This window comes from Lactuca serriola, chromosome 3 (assembly GCF_051521515.1).
Source record: "Lactuca serriola cultivar US96UC23 chromosome 3, Lser_US96UC23_V15, whole genome shotgun sequence".
NCBI lineage: Eukaryota > Viridiplantae > Streptophyta > Magnoliopsida > Asterales > Asteraceae > Lactuca > Lactuca serriola.
Window position 1 is genome coordinate 59,089,242 of NC_136410.1, and position 15,788 is coordinate 59,105,029.

A 15,788-nucleotide genomic window follows, 5' to 3' on the forward strand; every position below is an offset into this window, starting at 1 on the left:
TCATTGGCCAAGAATCTGTATAGCATCGCCCTATAAAAACAAAAAATGAATGAAATATAAGTTAGTGTATGAAAGTAAAATAAAAATTTCCATAGATTTATTTGGAAATAACTTACAAATTTGTCGACACCTAGGTACTAGGTTTCATAGCGTCGGACATCATGTCTCCATTTCCGTAGTATCCTAACTTGTAAGGGACCCCCAATCCCGTCTGTCTTAAGGTCGGAGATGTTGGTCATCGGTGATGTCAAGTGTCTACTTGGAAGAAATGTACGGGAATTAGTGTTATGGTCATATGTGAATAAGGTGCAGTATGTAAAGAAGAAGATTGAAATGTGCGGCATTTAATTGATGCGAAATAATAATAATAATAATAATAATAATAATAATAATAATAATAATAATAATTGACGTTCGAAATATGGGAAAAAATAATAGGAATGATAATGAGTTAGAGAACGAAAAATTCGATCATGTTGGAGGAACGGTATGCGAATATGGGAAAGATGGTTGGCAGTGATACGATAGACCTCGGTTGTAGCAACTTTCTGCAATAGATCTTTGAAAACGACGTTTTTTGTGTGATTCTCTTGTGTTGGGCTGTTAGTCTGTAGTAGTATTTTTATCGAATCTGGTGACGTTGCTCGTGAAAGGGCGACATAAAGTTGACCGTGTGAAAAGACAGGCTGTGGTAAGTAAACTCCAATTCTACGCAAAGATTGCCCTTGGCTCTTATTGATTGTCATTGCATAGCAGACTTTCAATGGGAACTGTTTTCGTGAGAAAGTGAAGGGTATGTCTAGCGACTTATGTATAAACTTTATACGTGGTATGTATACACGTTTTCCAATGCAAGTTCCAGTCATGATTGTTGCTTCAATTACGTTTGGTAGCAACTGGGAAACTATCAAACTTGTGCCATTACATAAGCCTTGTTTTTGGTTGATGTTTCGTAAGAGCATTATTGGACAATGTATTTTGAGTTTCAGTTCATGCGGGGGTATTCCTGGAAAGGTTAGGTGGTTTAGGTATTCAATCGGATATAGGCCTTCAAAATCTGACATATATTTTCCATTTGGTTGGATTGTATCTAAACTGTTATACGTTCTTCCGTCCGATGTAACCATCTTTATGATCTGTTCATTTATGTCATCAGCTGTATCATTCGTAGGTGACACAATTGCTTTCACTAAAAGGTCAGCCACGGTTGGGGTTGTAAGTGTGGTATCTCCATAAACAAAGTGTATAAGGGTTTTCAGAGACTCAGATCCTGGTTTTATCAGGAGAGAATCTGGAATTTCGATGAAGCTCGAGTCTTGTGGGTCGTCCTTGTCTGGTACACCAATAGCTTTGTCTCCGATGCGCAGCAACCATGCTGCAAAAGCCGATGCAGACATCGAACCATTAACGGTTATTTCGGATGAGTCAACTCGCATGTTCCTACGTAGTAGACAGATTCTGAAGAACTACCATAGGTATGAACTCGGTAAAGTTAAGCTAATGGTCTCTGATCGTGTACCTTTTGGTAGGACGGGAAGTGTTTGCCGGAAGTCACCACCAAGAAGAACAAATATGCCACCAAACAGTTGGTCATCACAATCTAATACATCTCTGAGTGAACGGTCTAGAAATTCAAAACATCTTCTGTCACTCATAGGTGCTTCATCCCAAACAATGAGTGATGTGCGCTGTAAAAGATCAGCGAGAAATGTCCTTTTCTTTATATCACAGGATTTTTTTTTCCGTCAGGTCGATTGGGATTTTGAACCTTGAATGTGTTGTTGTTCCAGAAGGAAGCAACAGAGATGCGATCCCGGAAGCTGCAACCGCCAATACAATTTTTCCTTTAGACCTTAGGTAGGAGATAATATTAGTCCATAGAAATGTCTTTCCAGTACCTCCATGTCCATAGACGAACATGAGTATTTGCTTTCTATTTTCAATTGACTCTCTGACAGCATTATAGACTGAAAGCCGATCGATATTTAGCTGTGGCAGGAGGATCTGATGTTGTCTTTTTAGGGCTTCTCTGTCATAGCTCATCTCTTCAAGTAGAAGGCGATTTTGCAAAATACCATTGATTTGATTCGTAGGAATTGGGAGACCAAAAACAGCCATTAATTGATTTAGATGGGACAGAAGAACGGAAGGTGTTATCTAGATTGTTTAATAGTTGTTGCTGGATGATGTCCGTAAAAGAGGCAACATCCTTATCTGGCATTTCCCTTTTCATTGCGTGTAAGTAGTCGTCCTTCATTTTTTCACACGCGAATTCCCACAGTGTCTGTGGGTTGCTAACTTCGCAGAAAAGCAAAAGTTGACAGAAAAGAGAGCGATGTTATGGCGAAGTTGCCCAAACAGATGCTTCAGTGAATGCGGTGAGCCATTCGGCGTCGTCGCCTATTAGGTTTAGTGCATTGCAAGCGGCTCTGAAGGTTGGGTAAATGGTACCGGAGACAGTCCGTAAGTCTTGAAAAGACGTACAACCCTTTTAGTGACAAAGCAACATACGTAGATAAAATAATTCGCCTGACGTAGGATGGACGAACACAAGCCGCCCAATCATCTTTGATGACTCATCAACCCGAGGGCTCCTGGACTTGAAAGACTTTTCCTATTTATAAGCTTTTGGGTATTCTAGATAGGTAAGGTGACGGCCTGCTGGATCTCTTGTATTGCTGCGAAACCACCCTACAAGAGTTGTGATGGTGTTGTATGGGTTCGAGAGAACTTCTGGTATCGTTGAGTCTTCCTTAAACAATAGTTGTTGCATGTTTTCTTCGTGTACAGAGAGAACCTGAACAGGCGGATGCCGAAGGTGTATGTGAAAGTTTAGAATGCGCCATGCTGCTTCGTGTGGACAGATGTAACGACCATCTAGGAAATTCTTCACCTCGTCCTCAGATCAAACTTGAGGATTCTGTGGCGCGTCCTGATTACCAGAGGTTATGACAGGGGTGGATTCATCGAGTTGTTCTGCTTTTTGGATTGTGTATCTAACACGATCTGCTCCTTTCGAGATGTATTTGAATAGGTATTTTATCATCATGTTCCATCCACAATATTCGACGTTGATGTGTGCGCGAAAGCGTGAGGAAAGTCTTCTATTGTAAGGCACAATCTAACCGTTGTCTATAAGTTGTCCATGTTGATTTATATGGTGCGCAGATGCGTTATGTTTGTAACGAACGTAGCCTTCTATGTCAAACAATGTAGAATCAAGAAAGGGCTTAGGGAAACGCTTGCTGCATTTACCATCTTTCATACATGGAGCTTTTGGGTTGATCAGTCCACACGGGCCGTGTGTCATACAACTAGTTATTGTCTCATACAGTTTCGAATCTGTGATAGGATCTGGCAGCTCCGCTGTGATATATATATATATATATATATATATATATATATATATATATATATATATATATATATCAACATCAGCTACGGTTCTTATCCTGTCAGCTGCCTTTACCCAAAATAGAGTATGGCAATGGGGAAGGCCTCTCTTTTGGAATTCAATGGTGTACAAATCTGCATTGTCAAAAGGTAACCTATGAAGAATATACATAGATGATTAAAAAAAGAAGATAAATAAGCTGTATGTTAAACAGATACTGAACATTAAAAATAAGAATTTGTTGAGAGGTAAATTCGGTAACTTTTAAAACGCCTAATTAAATAGAGTTTGGATATGCAAAGAGCATAATAGTAAATCTTATTGTAAACATAACCATTGTTATCGATCGTAAAAAGATAAACGGTGCAAAATTTGCATCTGTACATATTTTCGATAGGACGAAATTCATAACTATAGAATTTTATATCAGTAGAATAAAGAGGGCATATTTGAGATTTTTTGATAAGCATAAACATTTTTAGGGGGACATATTTGGTGGGAACGCATATATAGTTGAATATTTGCTGTTTTAATTGTGGGTTGGGACAACAGGTTTGATATGACAATCAGGCAAAAAACCAAATAACTGAAAAAACTAAAAATTATTATCCAATATATATAGGTAAATGCTGCGAAAATCCATAATTTTATTAAAAAGAAACTTCGTATCGAAACCTCAATTCGTATATCTATTATGTATTGAGAGAATGGTTTAAAGGAAAGGCACAGCTGGGAAGAATCCAAATGAAAAAAAAAAGTAAAAATAAAATTATGTTGAGGGGTAAAGTAGGAAAGTTTTGAAAGTGTAATTAAAAAAAAGGTTTGGGTATGTCAACAGGATAATGGTAAATGTTATTGTAAACATAGCATGTATGGTTTCCAAATGAGATAAAGAACTAAAAGGAAAAATCTGTTGGGGGTTAAAATGGGAAAGTTTTGAAAAGTTTCATTAGTAGAATAGAACAGGATAATAGTAAATTTTATTCTAAACATAAGAAATATCATTATTGATGATGTATTTACAATGCATATGGATAAACGGTGATAAATTTTCATAAGCTAAGGCTGTAAGTATAAACAGTGTCCATTTAGTATAAATGTAGTGTATTATTGGTAATGTAATCTTTTTGAGATTCATATTTTTAATTCTGGCTTATGTGCAGAAAGAAGATGTAGATTAAATGTAATTTTTTTTCATCTTACATGGAGATTTGAAAAGAAGATACAGGAGTTATTGTAAAGGTAATATTAAAAATGGGACGGTGGACACAAGGGCAGATAAGGAAATACGTATGAAGCATTAATAAAAATTGCAGAAAAGATATGATTAACCAAAATGGAAATGTGGCAATGTTTAAAAGGACCCAACAACGAAGAGGGGTAATATGGGAAACTTGTAAAAGCTGAAGTAAATTATTATAACAAACATGAGAATGGACAGAAAAAACAGCAGGCAAGGGTTGTTAAACAAAAAGGTGATATAAAATACAAATGAAAAGAAGACGTACATACAGCCACATATGAGACGCAGTCAAAACCGCTGACAGAGGGCATATATAGTACAAAAGTATATAGCTATAAAAATTGTACATTTAGGATGACCTGTTTATGTTTTTTTTAATAAATGGTGAGAATACATGAAAAGAGAAGGGTTATGATATAAGTTTTTGTTTTAAAAACCTAACAGCAAGGGCATAAGTCACTAATAAATGAAATTTCTGATATTAAGTTTTTGTTTTAAAAAGCTAACAGCAAGGGCATAATTGACTAATAAATGAAATTTCTTAATAAAACGGAAACTGAGAGAAAAAACAAATAAATTCATCAATGACTACTTACTGATAGGTATTCATTTTTCAAAGCACTGATAAATACATTTGACAACCCATACAGATGAATCATCAACATCAACATTACCAAAAAAATAATTTTTATTCAGGTAATCCAAAAATTTATAAAAAAAAAAAAAGAAAAAATCAAACAATATTGTCAAATGTGTACATAAATATTTTGACAATGGAATAAGATAATGCTTCTTAGCATGAACTTCTTTATAATAAACAGTTACATCGAGCAGCATAACAAAAATCATGAATAGAAAGGGACTTCAAAACCATAACAGTAAAAGGAACAACAGGAGCTTCCATACCCACAGAGATCAACCACAAATTCCAATACTGCCCTTGAAGAACTTATAAGTGATATCAACTACAAAAGGCAAAAAAAAAACCCTTTTTTTAGGACATAAATTATAGAAGGGCAAAATGGTCAATAATAAATTAGGTAGATTTAAACCAAAACCTCAAATAATGAAAACTCAAACATTTTGTAGCAACCTCAGATCATGAAAACTGACACTACCATTGCCTACAAATACCTGAGGAAAATCAACATAACATTCACTTATTTTCCTCATTTGTAATATCATTCATTTTCTTCGATCTAATCATCAAATCCAAATCTTAAAAGGTAGAAGTAACCGAAAAACCAAGAAGAGTAATATGGGAAACTTTTAAAAGCAGAAGTAAATTGTTATCGTAAACATAAGAACGGTTAACAAAAGCCACATAAAAGGGTTCTTAAACAAAGAAGGCATATACAACACAAATGAAAAAGAAGACGTACATGCATCGACAGCTCCAAAAGGTTTATCCGCCTTAAGGAAGTCTATGAATTCATGGACCTTTATGTGGAAGATTCTAGCAATGATATCCGCCCGACTATGAACATCTCTTTGGCGATGTGTTTCCATATAACGGGTAATCTCGGACCATTTTACATTACAGGTAAATGTAATGAAGTACTGTGGATTCACATACACTCTGCAAATCGAAAGTGCGTCCTGATAGTGACTATACATAAACCGAGGCCCACCAGTAAACGATGCAGGTAAGAAAACTCGTTTCCTAACAGTACGCGCCTCTCTGTCCCCTTTTGATAGAGCGTCATACAGGCCACTAACATAATCGCTTCGAAGATTAGACTGATGTTTGGTTATGTACTCAAGACGGCTCTCTTCAATACAGGTGTACGCATCTACTAAATACTGTTGGAATAGTCTAGACGCGTTCACTATGGGTGACCAAATATGGCGTCTAGCATGAATATAATAAGCGTAATACATGTTAACAGTAAGGTTTTTTGCAGTAGCTCCTCTCCAATTACCCATCTTCAAACGGGGAGACCATCCTTCCTCACCATATGGAAACAATAGCGGGTATTGCAGGGGCATATAACTTGGATGCAGCTTACTAATCCGTTTAGGTCGACCCGAGTGGGAAAACACAACAATGTCATACGTGGTGCAGGTTGCATCATCTCCAGTTACTATACAACCTAAAGATCCAAGAGAGGGCAACCCGTATGTACGATCAGGCACATTGTTAAATAGACGGACTGCATACAGGTCTAGATTACACTCATCCGCCATAATCTTAGCAGTTTTAAATGTGCGTACGTATTCATTATTAGCCCCCAAGAACCCTACAAGAAAATGGACAATATTACCATCTAAATCCCTCTTCCTTGGACCATCAATCGCCTTCAATCTGTTTTAAACTTCGTGGTCTGTATCAAATAGATAGAGTTGAAGAAACCTGGGACCCTTTACAGGATCCGGAGATAGTGATCCAATCGTATGAGAAATCTGCCCAGATATCTTAAAAACATAAGGCCCACAATCTTCATTTACAGCGTGATCTACATTCGCCCCAAAAGAAGTCATGGAAAACATGCTATTATATGCCCTAATATCCTTCATAAAACTTACATTCTCATAAAGAGCAACGAAATCGGGGTCAAATGCAGGAGGATATGGAAGAACAACACCTCCATCCCGACAACAATGACTATACCTCGGATGAGCAGGTGTCGAAAACTTAGCAACCCTTTCAAGATACCAGAAATACGCACCACAGAATTCACAAACACAGCTGCAATCACCAGAATCAACATATTGAGGAAGGCCGGAGAAGAAATCGAGATGTCGAGACCTGCGAGACCGAGGAGCAGAGGAGGAGGAAGAAGACACAGCTGGCCGCTTTGCCCGAACATCCATTAAAAAAGATGTGCGTAAAAGACAGAGGACAATGTAAAGAAAATACAAAAAGAAGCGAAAGAGATTACCTGAGAAAGAAAAGAACGACAGAGGAGAAGGCAAGTCGGTGAAGATTCAGCGAAGAAGAAAGGGAAAGAAGCAAAAAAGAAACACGTGGAAAGTAGAACAGAGAAAGAAGACACGTCTCATACAAAATAAGGCGTCAGCAAGGAGAGCTGAACCAAAAAAAAAGGAAAAACAAATAGAAAAAACAAAATGCATAACAAAGGAGTTAAAAAGATGGAAAAACCCCAACAACAAGAACAACATATTTGAAGGATGCATTTTGACAAAAGAGTGCAAGGAATACTGTAGCTAAAAACAGAGAACTTTAATATATTGTATAATTGTTTTTGTTTTTGGTTTTTTTGTTTATTAAATTCTATATTTTATTGTACAACATAATATTTTTATAAATATTATAGTTAATCTTCACTTATAGAATATTGTTGATATTTCCAAACCGTTTTATATATTAATTTAAAATAACAATGCTAGATGAAATTTTATATAATAATAATTGTTTGCAAATCAATCTATCATTAGTTTTTATCTTATTTTATTTTGGCAACTGTGTCTATACATAACTTAGTTATACAATAAAAATAAACTGCGTAATTTCTTTCTACAATCCAAAACTCCACCAAGTGAGGTTTACATCGATAGTGAAAATCTATAATTTTTAAATAAGTTAACAAAAACATATGTATTAATTTATCCGGTGATGATCACTCGTAACATTTATTAAACCCTTTCTAATGAGTGGTGAAATTGGTTTTTTCCTACTTTTGTTCCGATCACTACCCCCTGTAAATCTTTAAAATTTAGCATCGTTTCTTGAGATTTCTCCTTGTCCTCATACTTTTTATTTTCGATTTCCCTAACGTAGAATAGAACATGTGAGTAAGTTTAGGGGGAAAAAAATAAACATGTACGATTTTATTTCGGATACAATTAACCTGCGTTTAATTGGGATATAATATTACAAAGTGGATTTGAACAGTTTTAAACCAAAACTACATAATTTCAAATGTTCTATATACAATATTAACTACATCACATCCGCATATTCTTTAACCCCTAAATATATTTTATATTATATAAATTGATGAAAATACGTTTTTTCAGATAGACAATTCTGCAAAATTGATATTTGATATCGGGATAATGACTTAGGAGGGTAATAACGTTTTCTGTTTGTCCATTTTAGGTCCCCAACGTATTTTTTGTGCGTATTACACCATTAAGGTTATTATAACCGTTTACAAATAGTCATTTTAACAGGAAGAAGCCGGTAAAGAGATTATTTATAAACGGTTATAACAACCTTAATGGTGTAGTATACACAAAAAATACGTTGGGGACCTAATATGGACAAACGGGAAACGTTATTACCCTTCTAAGTCATTATCCCATGAAACTATAAACCCCTATAGTAAATTTTTACTTTTTAAATAAGAAACTTGTAGGTCTTGAGGTTGGTAGTTTGGATGTTTTTAACCTCGGCCTTCTTTATAAATGGAAGTGGCGATTTCTTAATGACAAGGAAGCTCTTCGGGTTAAAATTGTCAAATTTTGTCATGGGGAAGGTGGTGGTTTTTCGGAAGATTCGAGAATAGGAATTGGAGGGGGTGTTTGGCAAAAGATTGTAGAATCCATTAATCACCTCCATGAGAATGGTTGTATTCCTTCTAATTACATGTATAGAGTGGTGGTGGGGGGGGGGGGGTGAGACTCAAACGAGGTTCTAGAAGGATGTTTGGTGCTTGGATATTCCTCTTAGGGAGCGGTTCGGGAGGCTCTTTGCTTTGGCCTTTAATCAAGATGCTCGAGTAAGTGAATAATGGGATCCGGAGGGATGTAATTTTCATTGGCGTCGGAGGATTAGAGGAGTGGGCAATGAAAATTACATCCCTCCGGATCCTATTATTCACTTACTCGAGCATCTTGATTAAAGGCTAAAGCAAAGAGCCTCCCGAACCGCTCCCTAAGAGGAATATTCAAGCACCAAACATCCTTCTACAAGATAATCAAATTGGGTCGATTCAGCCCATCCTCTAATCCCCCAATGCCAATGAAAATTACATCACCCCCCCCCCCCGGATCCCATTATTCACTTAGTCGAGCATCTTGCTTAAAAGCCAAAGCAAAGAGCCTCCCGAACCGCTCCTTAAGAGGAATATCCAAGCACGGAACATCCTTCTAGAATCTCGTTTGAGTCTCATCCCCCACCACTCTATACATGTAATTAGAAGGAATACAACCATTCTCATGGATGTGATTAATGGATCCTACAATCTTTTGTCAAACACCCCCTTCAATTCCTATTCTCAAATCGTCCGAAAAACCACCACCTTCCCCATGACAAAATTTGACAATTTTAACCCGAAGAGCTCCATTGTCATTAAGAAACCGTCACTTCCATTTATAAAGAAGGCCAGGTTAAAAACATCCAAACTACCAACCCCAAGACCTATAAATTTCTTATTTAAAAAGTAAAAATTTATTATAGGGGTTTATAGTTTCATGGGATAATGACTTAGGAGGGTAATAACGTTTCCCGTTTGTCCATATTAGGTCCCAACGTATTTTTTGTGTATATTACACCATTAAGGTTGTTATAACCGTTTATAAATACTCCTTTTACCGGCTTCTTCTAGTTAAAAGGACTATTTGTAAACGATTATAATAACCTTAATGGTCTAATACGCACAAAAAATAGGGAGCTAAAATGGACAAACAGGATATTACCCGAGTCATTATCCCTTTGATATCACTACAATTTACAACCCTAGTCTCTGCGGGGGTGTTCCTTTGGGATTTTGAGGTCGGAGTCACTGACGAGCATTAGGAGTTTTTTCGAGTTTCCATTCGCAGCAGTTCATCTTTTCCTTTTGCTCTGTATGACATTCATAGCGTCAACGGACCGAGATTGATAAGCATAAATCTCTTAATCTCTCTGTATATATTTAGTTCTGGAATCGAATCGATCATGGTGGGACAGAAACTGTTCAAAACGAGGATATGCGTACTGTATAGAAAGGGTCAATGCCATCGTCAGAGCTGCTCCTTTGCCCATGGCGATGCCGAGCTCCGTCGCTACAATACTTCTTCGTCCTCCTTCAATGGTACGCATTTTCGCTTTAATTTATCATTAACACCGGTTATGTTTCAATTAGGGCTAGCATACGGTTAGAGAGTGATAACAGGATCTGAGAATCATTAAATATTGCAGGAGGCCACTAGGGTAACGATGACCAATATATATGTGTTTGTTTCTCTTAGACCACAGACCATAGTTGATTAGCGCTAGCATACCCTCTGTCCCTTTCTCTAATTTTAGGTACCATGCTGCGATAATGATAGAATAACATATATGAGAGAAATGTTCAATAAACAATTAAATTGGTTGATTGCAAATTTGCAATGGTACTCTAACAGTGGATACTATTGCTGCCATTATGATTTATCAATCCTTGTATATTAAATTTTAATTGATAGGGTAAAGAAGGTTCATGGAACTACCAATTCCTGTATGCTTCCCATTTATGATCATTTGTTAAAGTTTATACATTGATTTTTTGAATGGTTTTTGCATCTAATGATCTAACTATTTGCATTTCCATTTAATATCTGACCTACTCCAGTAGGCCCATGCTTGCATTTTGGTTGTTTCCCAAGTGGCCATTTGATCCTTGATATGTCTTAGAGCTTCTACAACTCTCTTTGAGCTCTTTAGGCTGCAGTTTCAACTTCTCTTAAATCTAGCTTAAGTCAACAGGTTGCAGCAGATAATGCTTTTATGAGTATATGTATAACAGCAAACATCCAACATATCTTTGATTGACTGGAGATATGTCATCAAGTTTTTCTGTTGGGACTCATAACTGTATCAGCAGTTTCTTATCCCATTATCAATTATCAAGACATCATCCAACAGGCATATCATGTTTTCATCAGAGGGGGTTGTGCTGGTTGGTTTTTCTTATTGCTGCTTATGGTATTATTCTCGGGAACTTCATCTTCATGGGCATTCACTCTATCTTCCATAACTTGCACGTCATCAGATGGATTTTTTTCATACATTCAAACACTTTTCTGTTAAGTTCTCGCATTCAGGATGGAGTCTCTGCTATTTTCTCTTCTTGACTCCTTCACTTCATGAAATATCATACAGCCAAGGAGAATATCAGACATATTGTAATATTATATTCATATTGTTCAAGAAGAGAAAATCTATCATCTTCTTATCCGTTCCACGGCATGTGAAAGTATTCTCAATATTATACCTCAAAATTAGGATATATTACATATCCACTTCTTTCCGTTTTATATGAGAGGTGTAGTTTCTATGGACTGGCCCCTTTGGAAGTCGATTGAAGGTTAGGCACCATAACTTTTCATTATTCTATTAAGATGTGGTTCTATCTAATGGTAAGGTGTATATTTTGTTAATGACTATGGCCCACATGGTTATCTTATTTGCAATGATTAAGAGGATACTCGTCTTCAACCTACTGGAAATTATTGTTTTCATATTGTGTAGGGAGGCAGGACTATAGAGGTGCTGATTTAAGAGATAAGATTGGCAGACATCGCTCCCCACCTCATAGAAACTCTCTTGACAGAGATGCAAGAGACAGAATCCCATCTCAAGGTTAGAACTTACCTCTAGCCTTATAGCCAAACTTCTTCAATATCCTCACTTCTTATTTTGTTTGTACAATTTCTTTATTTGTGAAACTTCTTTTGTTTTATGTTGCAGGACATAGTTCTCCAAGATTTGGGAAAAAGAGGTGTGTTTCTGAAGTTATATATCTCTTTGTTTTTGCCCCTTTCTCACTTCTTTTTTTATTTGTTTTTTGTTCTGAAGTTACCTGAATATTTGAGTAGGCTAATATGTTTCTTGGGTTCTTGTGATACCTTTTTTTCACTTTTGGGTGCTTTCGCATGCTTATCTTGTACATCTATTCTTGTCCACGGATTTATTTATTTCATGCATATAAACATTCTTTCGTAAACATTCATAAACATTCTTTCATGCATATAAACATTTATACATAGCACATATACACCACGTAAATCAATAACATACTCACCTTGTTTGTATTTCCTCAAGCATTTTTTGGTAGTCTATCTTGACTTAACTCCTATCAAGTTCTGATTCAGTTATCGTCTTTTTAATCTTTAAAAACTTATATTATGTTTATAACATGGTTATAGATCTATTTGAGCTTTTACATAGGTTACAAAAGGCTTAGGGGTCATGATATGCCAATTGCTTTCTTGCTTAGTGTAACTGTAAATGTTACACATTTTCTCTTTTGACACCTTAAACTTTCAACAATTACATTCCAGATTTTAAGGCTTATTATTTAAGCTCCTCAAAGTACATTGTCTTTCCTTCTTACCTTGCTCTTTTTTAATGCTTGTCATTTGTCATTCTGGATTTTAAACCATGATTAAGGTTATATTTGAACTTACACACTTGGGCATATTACATATAAACATGTCAAATTATGCACTTAACTTGAAATGTGATCTTCAGTGCTTATGTTTTATGTTCTTAAGTGCAAAGGATACTTATAGTTGGTCTTTATAACCTTGATTTCATATGTGTAATCTAGTGAATGGAGTCATAGAAAGAGACATCACTTTGATGGTGAAAGTGAATATTCCGGAAGCTTTAAATTATCAGATGGGGGTGAGCAAGGCAGAGAAACAAAAGCCTCATCTACAGAGATTAAGGATGATCAGGTTTGATTACCAATCTTTTTTTTTTTGACTATAAAGGTCAAACCTTTCAGGTGCTTACTTTTCTGTGTTTCCTTCTAGTTGAAGCATGTGCAATCTGAAATAGATATGCTAGAAGATCACAAGGAGCAACTGCAGGTGAGTTAATTGGACTACTATTTATTTATTTATTTTTCCTTTTTTTTTTCAAATGTTAGCGTATATTTTCTCATCAACATAATGGTGCTTAGATCTATTTGGAAGAAAGGATCCAAGAAGAAGATAGTTTAAATTCCAAAATTAAAGAGCTTGATATGCAATTGTCCATAGAGAAAGAGGAATGCAGAAGGTATGTCATAGATAATAGCTAATCTTAACTAGAACTTTTTCTGTTACACTCTTTTTTGCTTTTTACAAATTCTATTTTTTTTTTATATTTCAGAATTTCCTCCAAAATTAGGAAATTTGTGAAGGCGAATCATCGCCACTCAAAGATACAAGATGAACTGAAGAGGCAAGGATCTGTTTCCATTTTCTTGTATTTCCATTTTTGCCCCTTAATTGTTTTGTAACAGATATTGGAATATGTATATAGATCAGAAGCTCGTCTTGAAAGACTTGGGGATCAGCTTGGTTTTGATGCTAGAGCTGCTGCTAATGAAGAGGATATTAGCATTAATATATTATTAAGTGATGAAGAGACTTTAGGAAATGTCTTAATGAGCCCCAAATATGATAAGGATGAGATGTTAGTGAAGGATTCCTATTCCCCTAGCAAGAAAAGGATGAGGGTTCACATGGTAGATGCTGATGAAAAATCAAAACAAGGTAACATAACATTTATGATTTATGAATTTGTCTTCTGTTTGAAACAGAATTAAGAAACTGATTTGTTTAACAGGAGAATGGGTTGGTGGTAGAAATATGAGATTTGAAAGGCATTCTAGATGGGACCCGGACCCACATCTTGGTCAAAAGAAAAACGATGAAATAAGGAATGTTAGGCCTTTTGTTAATAACTATGACAAACCTACAAGAAGAAAGAACACATTCACCAGCTTTCCCTTGGGAGATAATAAGGTGCCTTTTCCTACTTAAACAAATATCTTCTAGTTGTTTGTAATTGTATTATAGGATAAATTTATAGTTCAATTAAAATCATGAAATTTAGCTGTTAGATAGATGTGTATTTATTTTTGAATGAATTGAGCAGTTTAAGGAAGCAAAATCCACTACTAGAATGGCAACAACTTTTGTGGATGAAGTTGATGAAGAGTTGCCACTTCCACCTCCACCTCCGCTTCCTCTTCCTCTTCCAATTGCACAGAAACAGAGTGCTTACTTACAACAGGTCAGATAAGTAGTTATCTTCATTTTGCTTTTAATTTCTTAAGAATTGCTACATTACCTTTACACACAAATTACAACAAGTGTGTTTGACTATCAGTCATGATCAAAGTACCACTAAAACACCTTAAGATTTAGATTTCTGAATTATATCATTTTACTCAAAAAGATCCTCTGTTAGTACTTGCCATCTGCCAACTTCATAAGAAATTATGAGTTGAGAGTTTGGCATGAAATGGAAGCTGTTTTAAAAAAATTCTTTGCTTTCTAGTAGTAAGTATTTTGCTTATTTATTTTGACTTTGAATATCAAAACTATAGTAGTAAATGTAAAACCCATTCATCCTTCTTGTTTTCCTTTGGAGTTGAATGAATATGTTCATGTCAAGTTTGGTATCGAAAGAAGTTTGTGTGATATTCAAGGTCAAATTAAGACAATTAATAGAGAGTTAACATAACATAATACTTTATCCACCCAACTAAAATTGCAACGCTTATTCATTTTCAGATAGATTAGATTCTCCATTATTGAAGAGGGTATTTTAGACATCTGACAAATAATGAAAACATTTTTACCAAGACCATGATTGGATGTAGGAGGTTATTATAGTGGGGATTTAACATGATGATGGCTTTCATGTGAGATTTGAGATATGCAAAGTGAGTGAGTGATGATTTAATTTTGGATTTTGAATTTTGGTTTTGCAGTACAAGGGGGGAAAAGATGATGATGAGAATAATGTGGATGTGGTTGATGATGTTGATGTTGATGACGATGAGATGCTGGATGTGGATATTGTTTGACTACTTATTCATGCATTTTTAACTGTAAGAAAAATGTGATTATGATTAGAGGATTGATGATGATGTTCCAAAGTTCTGTAAATACTACTTAAGTTTTGCATTGCACCTTTAGGTATTTGGATAACTGGAATCAGTTTAGAATTGTGGTAAAACTTTATGTCTAGTCGTCTATTCATTCAAGTCCATTTATCAAGTTCTGACCTCATCTGCTTTCCAATGCTTGTATGTTTTTTGTTTAAAAATTATATATATATATATATATATATATATATATATATAATTAGGGATCAAAGTTACCAAACCATAACTATTTTCTATAAATGTGTTATCATTTACTCATACAGACACTTGATGAAAAAAAAACATAGCCACCATAGCATAAAACATGCAAAGCTTATTAAGGTGGTGTAATCAC

The 15,788-nt window shown here is 35.4% G+C and overlaps 4 protein-coding genes across 5 annotated transcripts; 1 reads left to right on the plus strand and 3 right to left on the minus strand.

The window, feature by feature from the left end:
* On the minus strand, positions 1 to 1,436 carry LOC145095305 (uncharacterized). The gene is made up of 2 exons (XM_079033212.1): positions 531 to 1,436; positions 1 to 30 (listed from the first exon to the last, which is right to left on the minus strand). The coding sequence occupies exons 1-2, from the start codon at positions 1,434 to 1,436 to the stop codon at positions 1 to 3; spliced, it is 936 nt and encodes a 311-aa protein (XP_078889338.1).
* Positions 1,437 to 1,725: 289 nt separating this feature from the next.
* Positions 1,726 to 2,118, minus strand: LOC145095306 (uncharacterized). The gene has a single exon (XM_079033213.1). The coding sequence runs from the start codon at positions 2,116 to 2,118 to the stop codon at positions 1,726 to 1,728; it is 393 nt and encodes a 130-aa protein (XP_078889339.1).
* A 3,364-nt stretch (positions 2,119 to 5,482) lies between these two features.
* On the minus strand, positions 5,483 to 7,451 carry LOC145095307 (uncharacterized). The gene is made up of 5 exons (XM_079033215.1): positions 6,991 to 7,451; positions 6,020 to 6,942; positions 5,875 to 5,903; positions 5,718 to 5,771; positions 5,483 to 5,602 (listed from the first exon to the last, which is right to left on the minus strand). Exons 1-5 carry the CDS (start codon positions 7,449 to 7,451, stop codon positions 5,483 to 5,485), a joined length of 1,587 nt encoding a protein of 528 aa, XP_078889341.1.
* A 2,805-nt stretch (positions 7,452 to 10,256) lies between these two features.
* Positions 10,257 to 15,578, plus strand: LOC145092385 (Zinc finger C-x8-C-x5-C-x3-H type family protein). Of its 2 annotated transcripts, none has more exons than XM_079030322.1 (11): positions 10,257 to 10,618; positions 12,037 to 12,147; positions 12,256 to 12,286; positions 13,118 to 13,247; positions 13,326 to 13,382; positions 13,475 to 13,572; positions 13,666 to 13,737; positions 13,819 to 14,051; positions 14,125 to 14,303; positions 14,437 to 14,574; positions 15,278 to 15,578. In XM_079030322.1, the coding sequence occupies exons 1-11, from the start codon at positions 10,483 to 10,485 to the stop codon at positions 15,371 to 15,373; spliced, it is 1,281 nt and encodes a 426-aa protein (XP_078886448.1). In that variant the 5' UTR covers positions 10,257 to 10,482; the 3' UTR covers positions 15,374 to 15,578. The 2 variants fall into 2 exon arrangements, with proteins under 2 accessions (XP_078886448.1, XP_078886449.1); XM_079030323.1 differs by lacking the exon at positions 10,257 to 10,618 and adding an exon at positions 11,199 to 11,872.
* The last annotated feature ends 210 nt before the right edge of the window (positions 15,579 to 15,788 follow it).

What these genes read in the sequence shown, in the direction of transcription:
- LOC145095305 (XM_079033212.1), bottom strand. Translation starts at nt 1,436, where the DNA reads ATGCGAGTTGACTCATCCGAAATAACCGTTAATGGTTCGATGTCTGCA. An exon ending in AGAAAGTTGCTACAACCGAG is followed by an intron (nt 31 to 530) that starts GTCTATCGTATC and finishes TTGTTTTTATAG; the next exon opens with GGCGATGCTATACAGATTCT.
- LOC145095306 (XM_079033213.1), bottom strand. Translation starts at nt 2,118, where the DNA reads ATGGCTGTTTTTGGTCTCCCAATTCCTACGAATCAAATCAATGGTATT.
- LOC145095307 (XM_079033215.1), bottom strand. Translation starts at nt 7,451, where the DNA reads ATGGATGTTCGGGCAAAGCGGCCAGCTGTGTCTTCTTCCTCCTCCTCT. An exon ending in TTTTGGAGCTGTCGATGCAT is followed by an intron (nt 5,904 to 6,019) that starts GTACGTCTTCTT and finishes TGCTTTTAAAAG; the next exon opens with TTTCCCATATTACTCTTCTT. An exon ending in ATCTGAGGTTGCTACAAAAT is followed by an intron (nt 5,603 to 5,717) that starts GTTTGAGTTTTC and finishes TGCCTTTTGTAG; the next exon opens with TTGATATCACTTATAAGTTC.
- LOC145092385 (XM_079030322.1), top strand. Translation starts at nt 10,483, where the DNA reads ATGGTGGGACAGAAACTGTTCAAAACGAGGATATGCGTACTGTATAGA. An exon ending in GAGAAAGAGGAATGCAGAAG is followed by an intron (nt 13,573 to 13,665) that starts GTATGTCATAGA and finishes TTTATATTTCAG; the next exon opens with AATTTCCTCCAAAATTAGGA. An exon ending in ATACAAGATGAACTGAAGAG is followed by an intron (nt 13,738 to 13,818) that starts GCAAGGATCTGT and finishes ATATGTATATAG; the next exon opens with ATCAGAAGCTCGTCTTGAAA.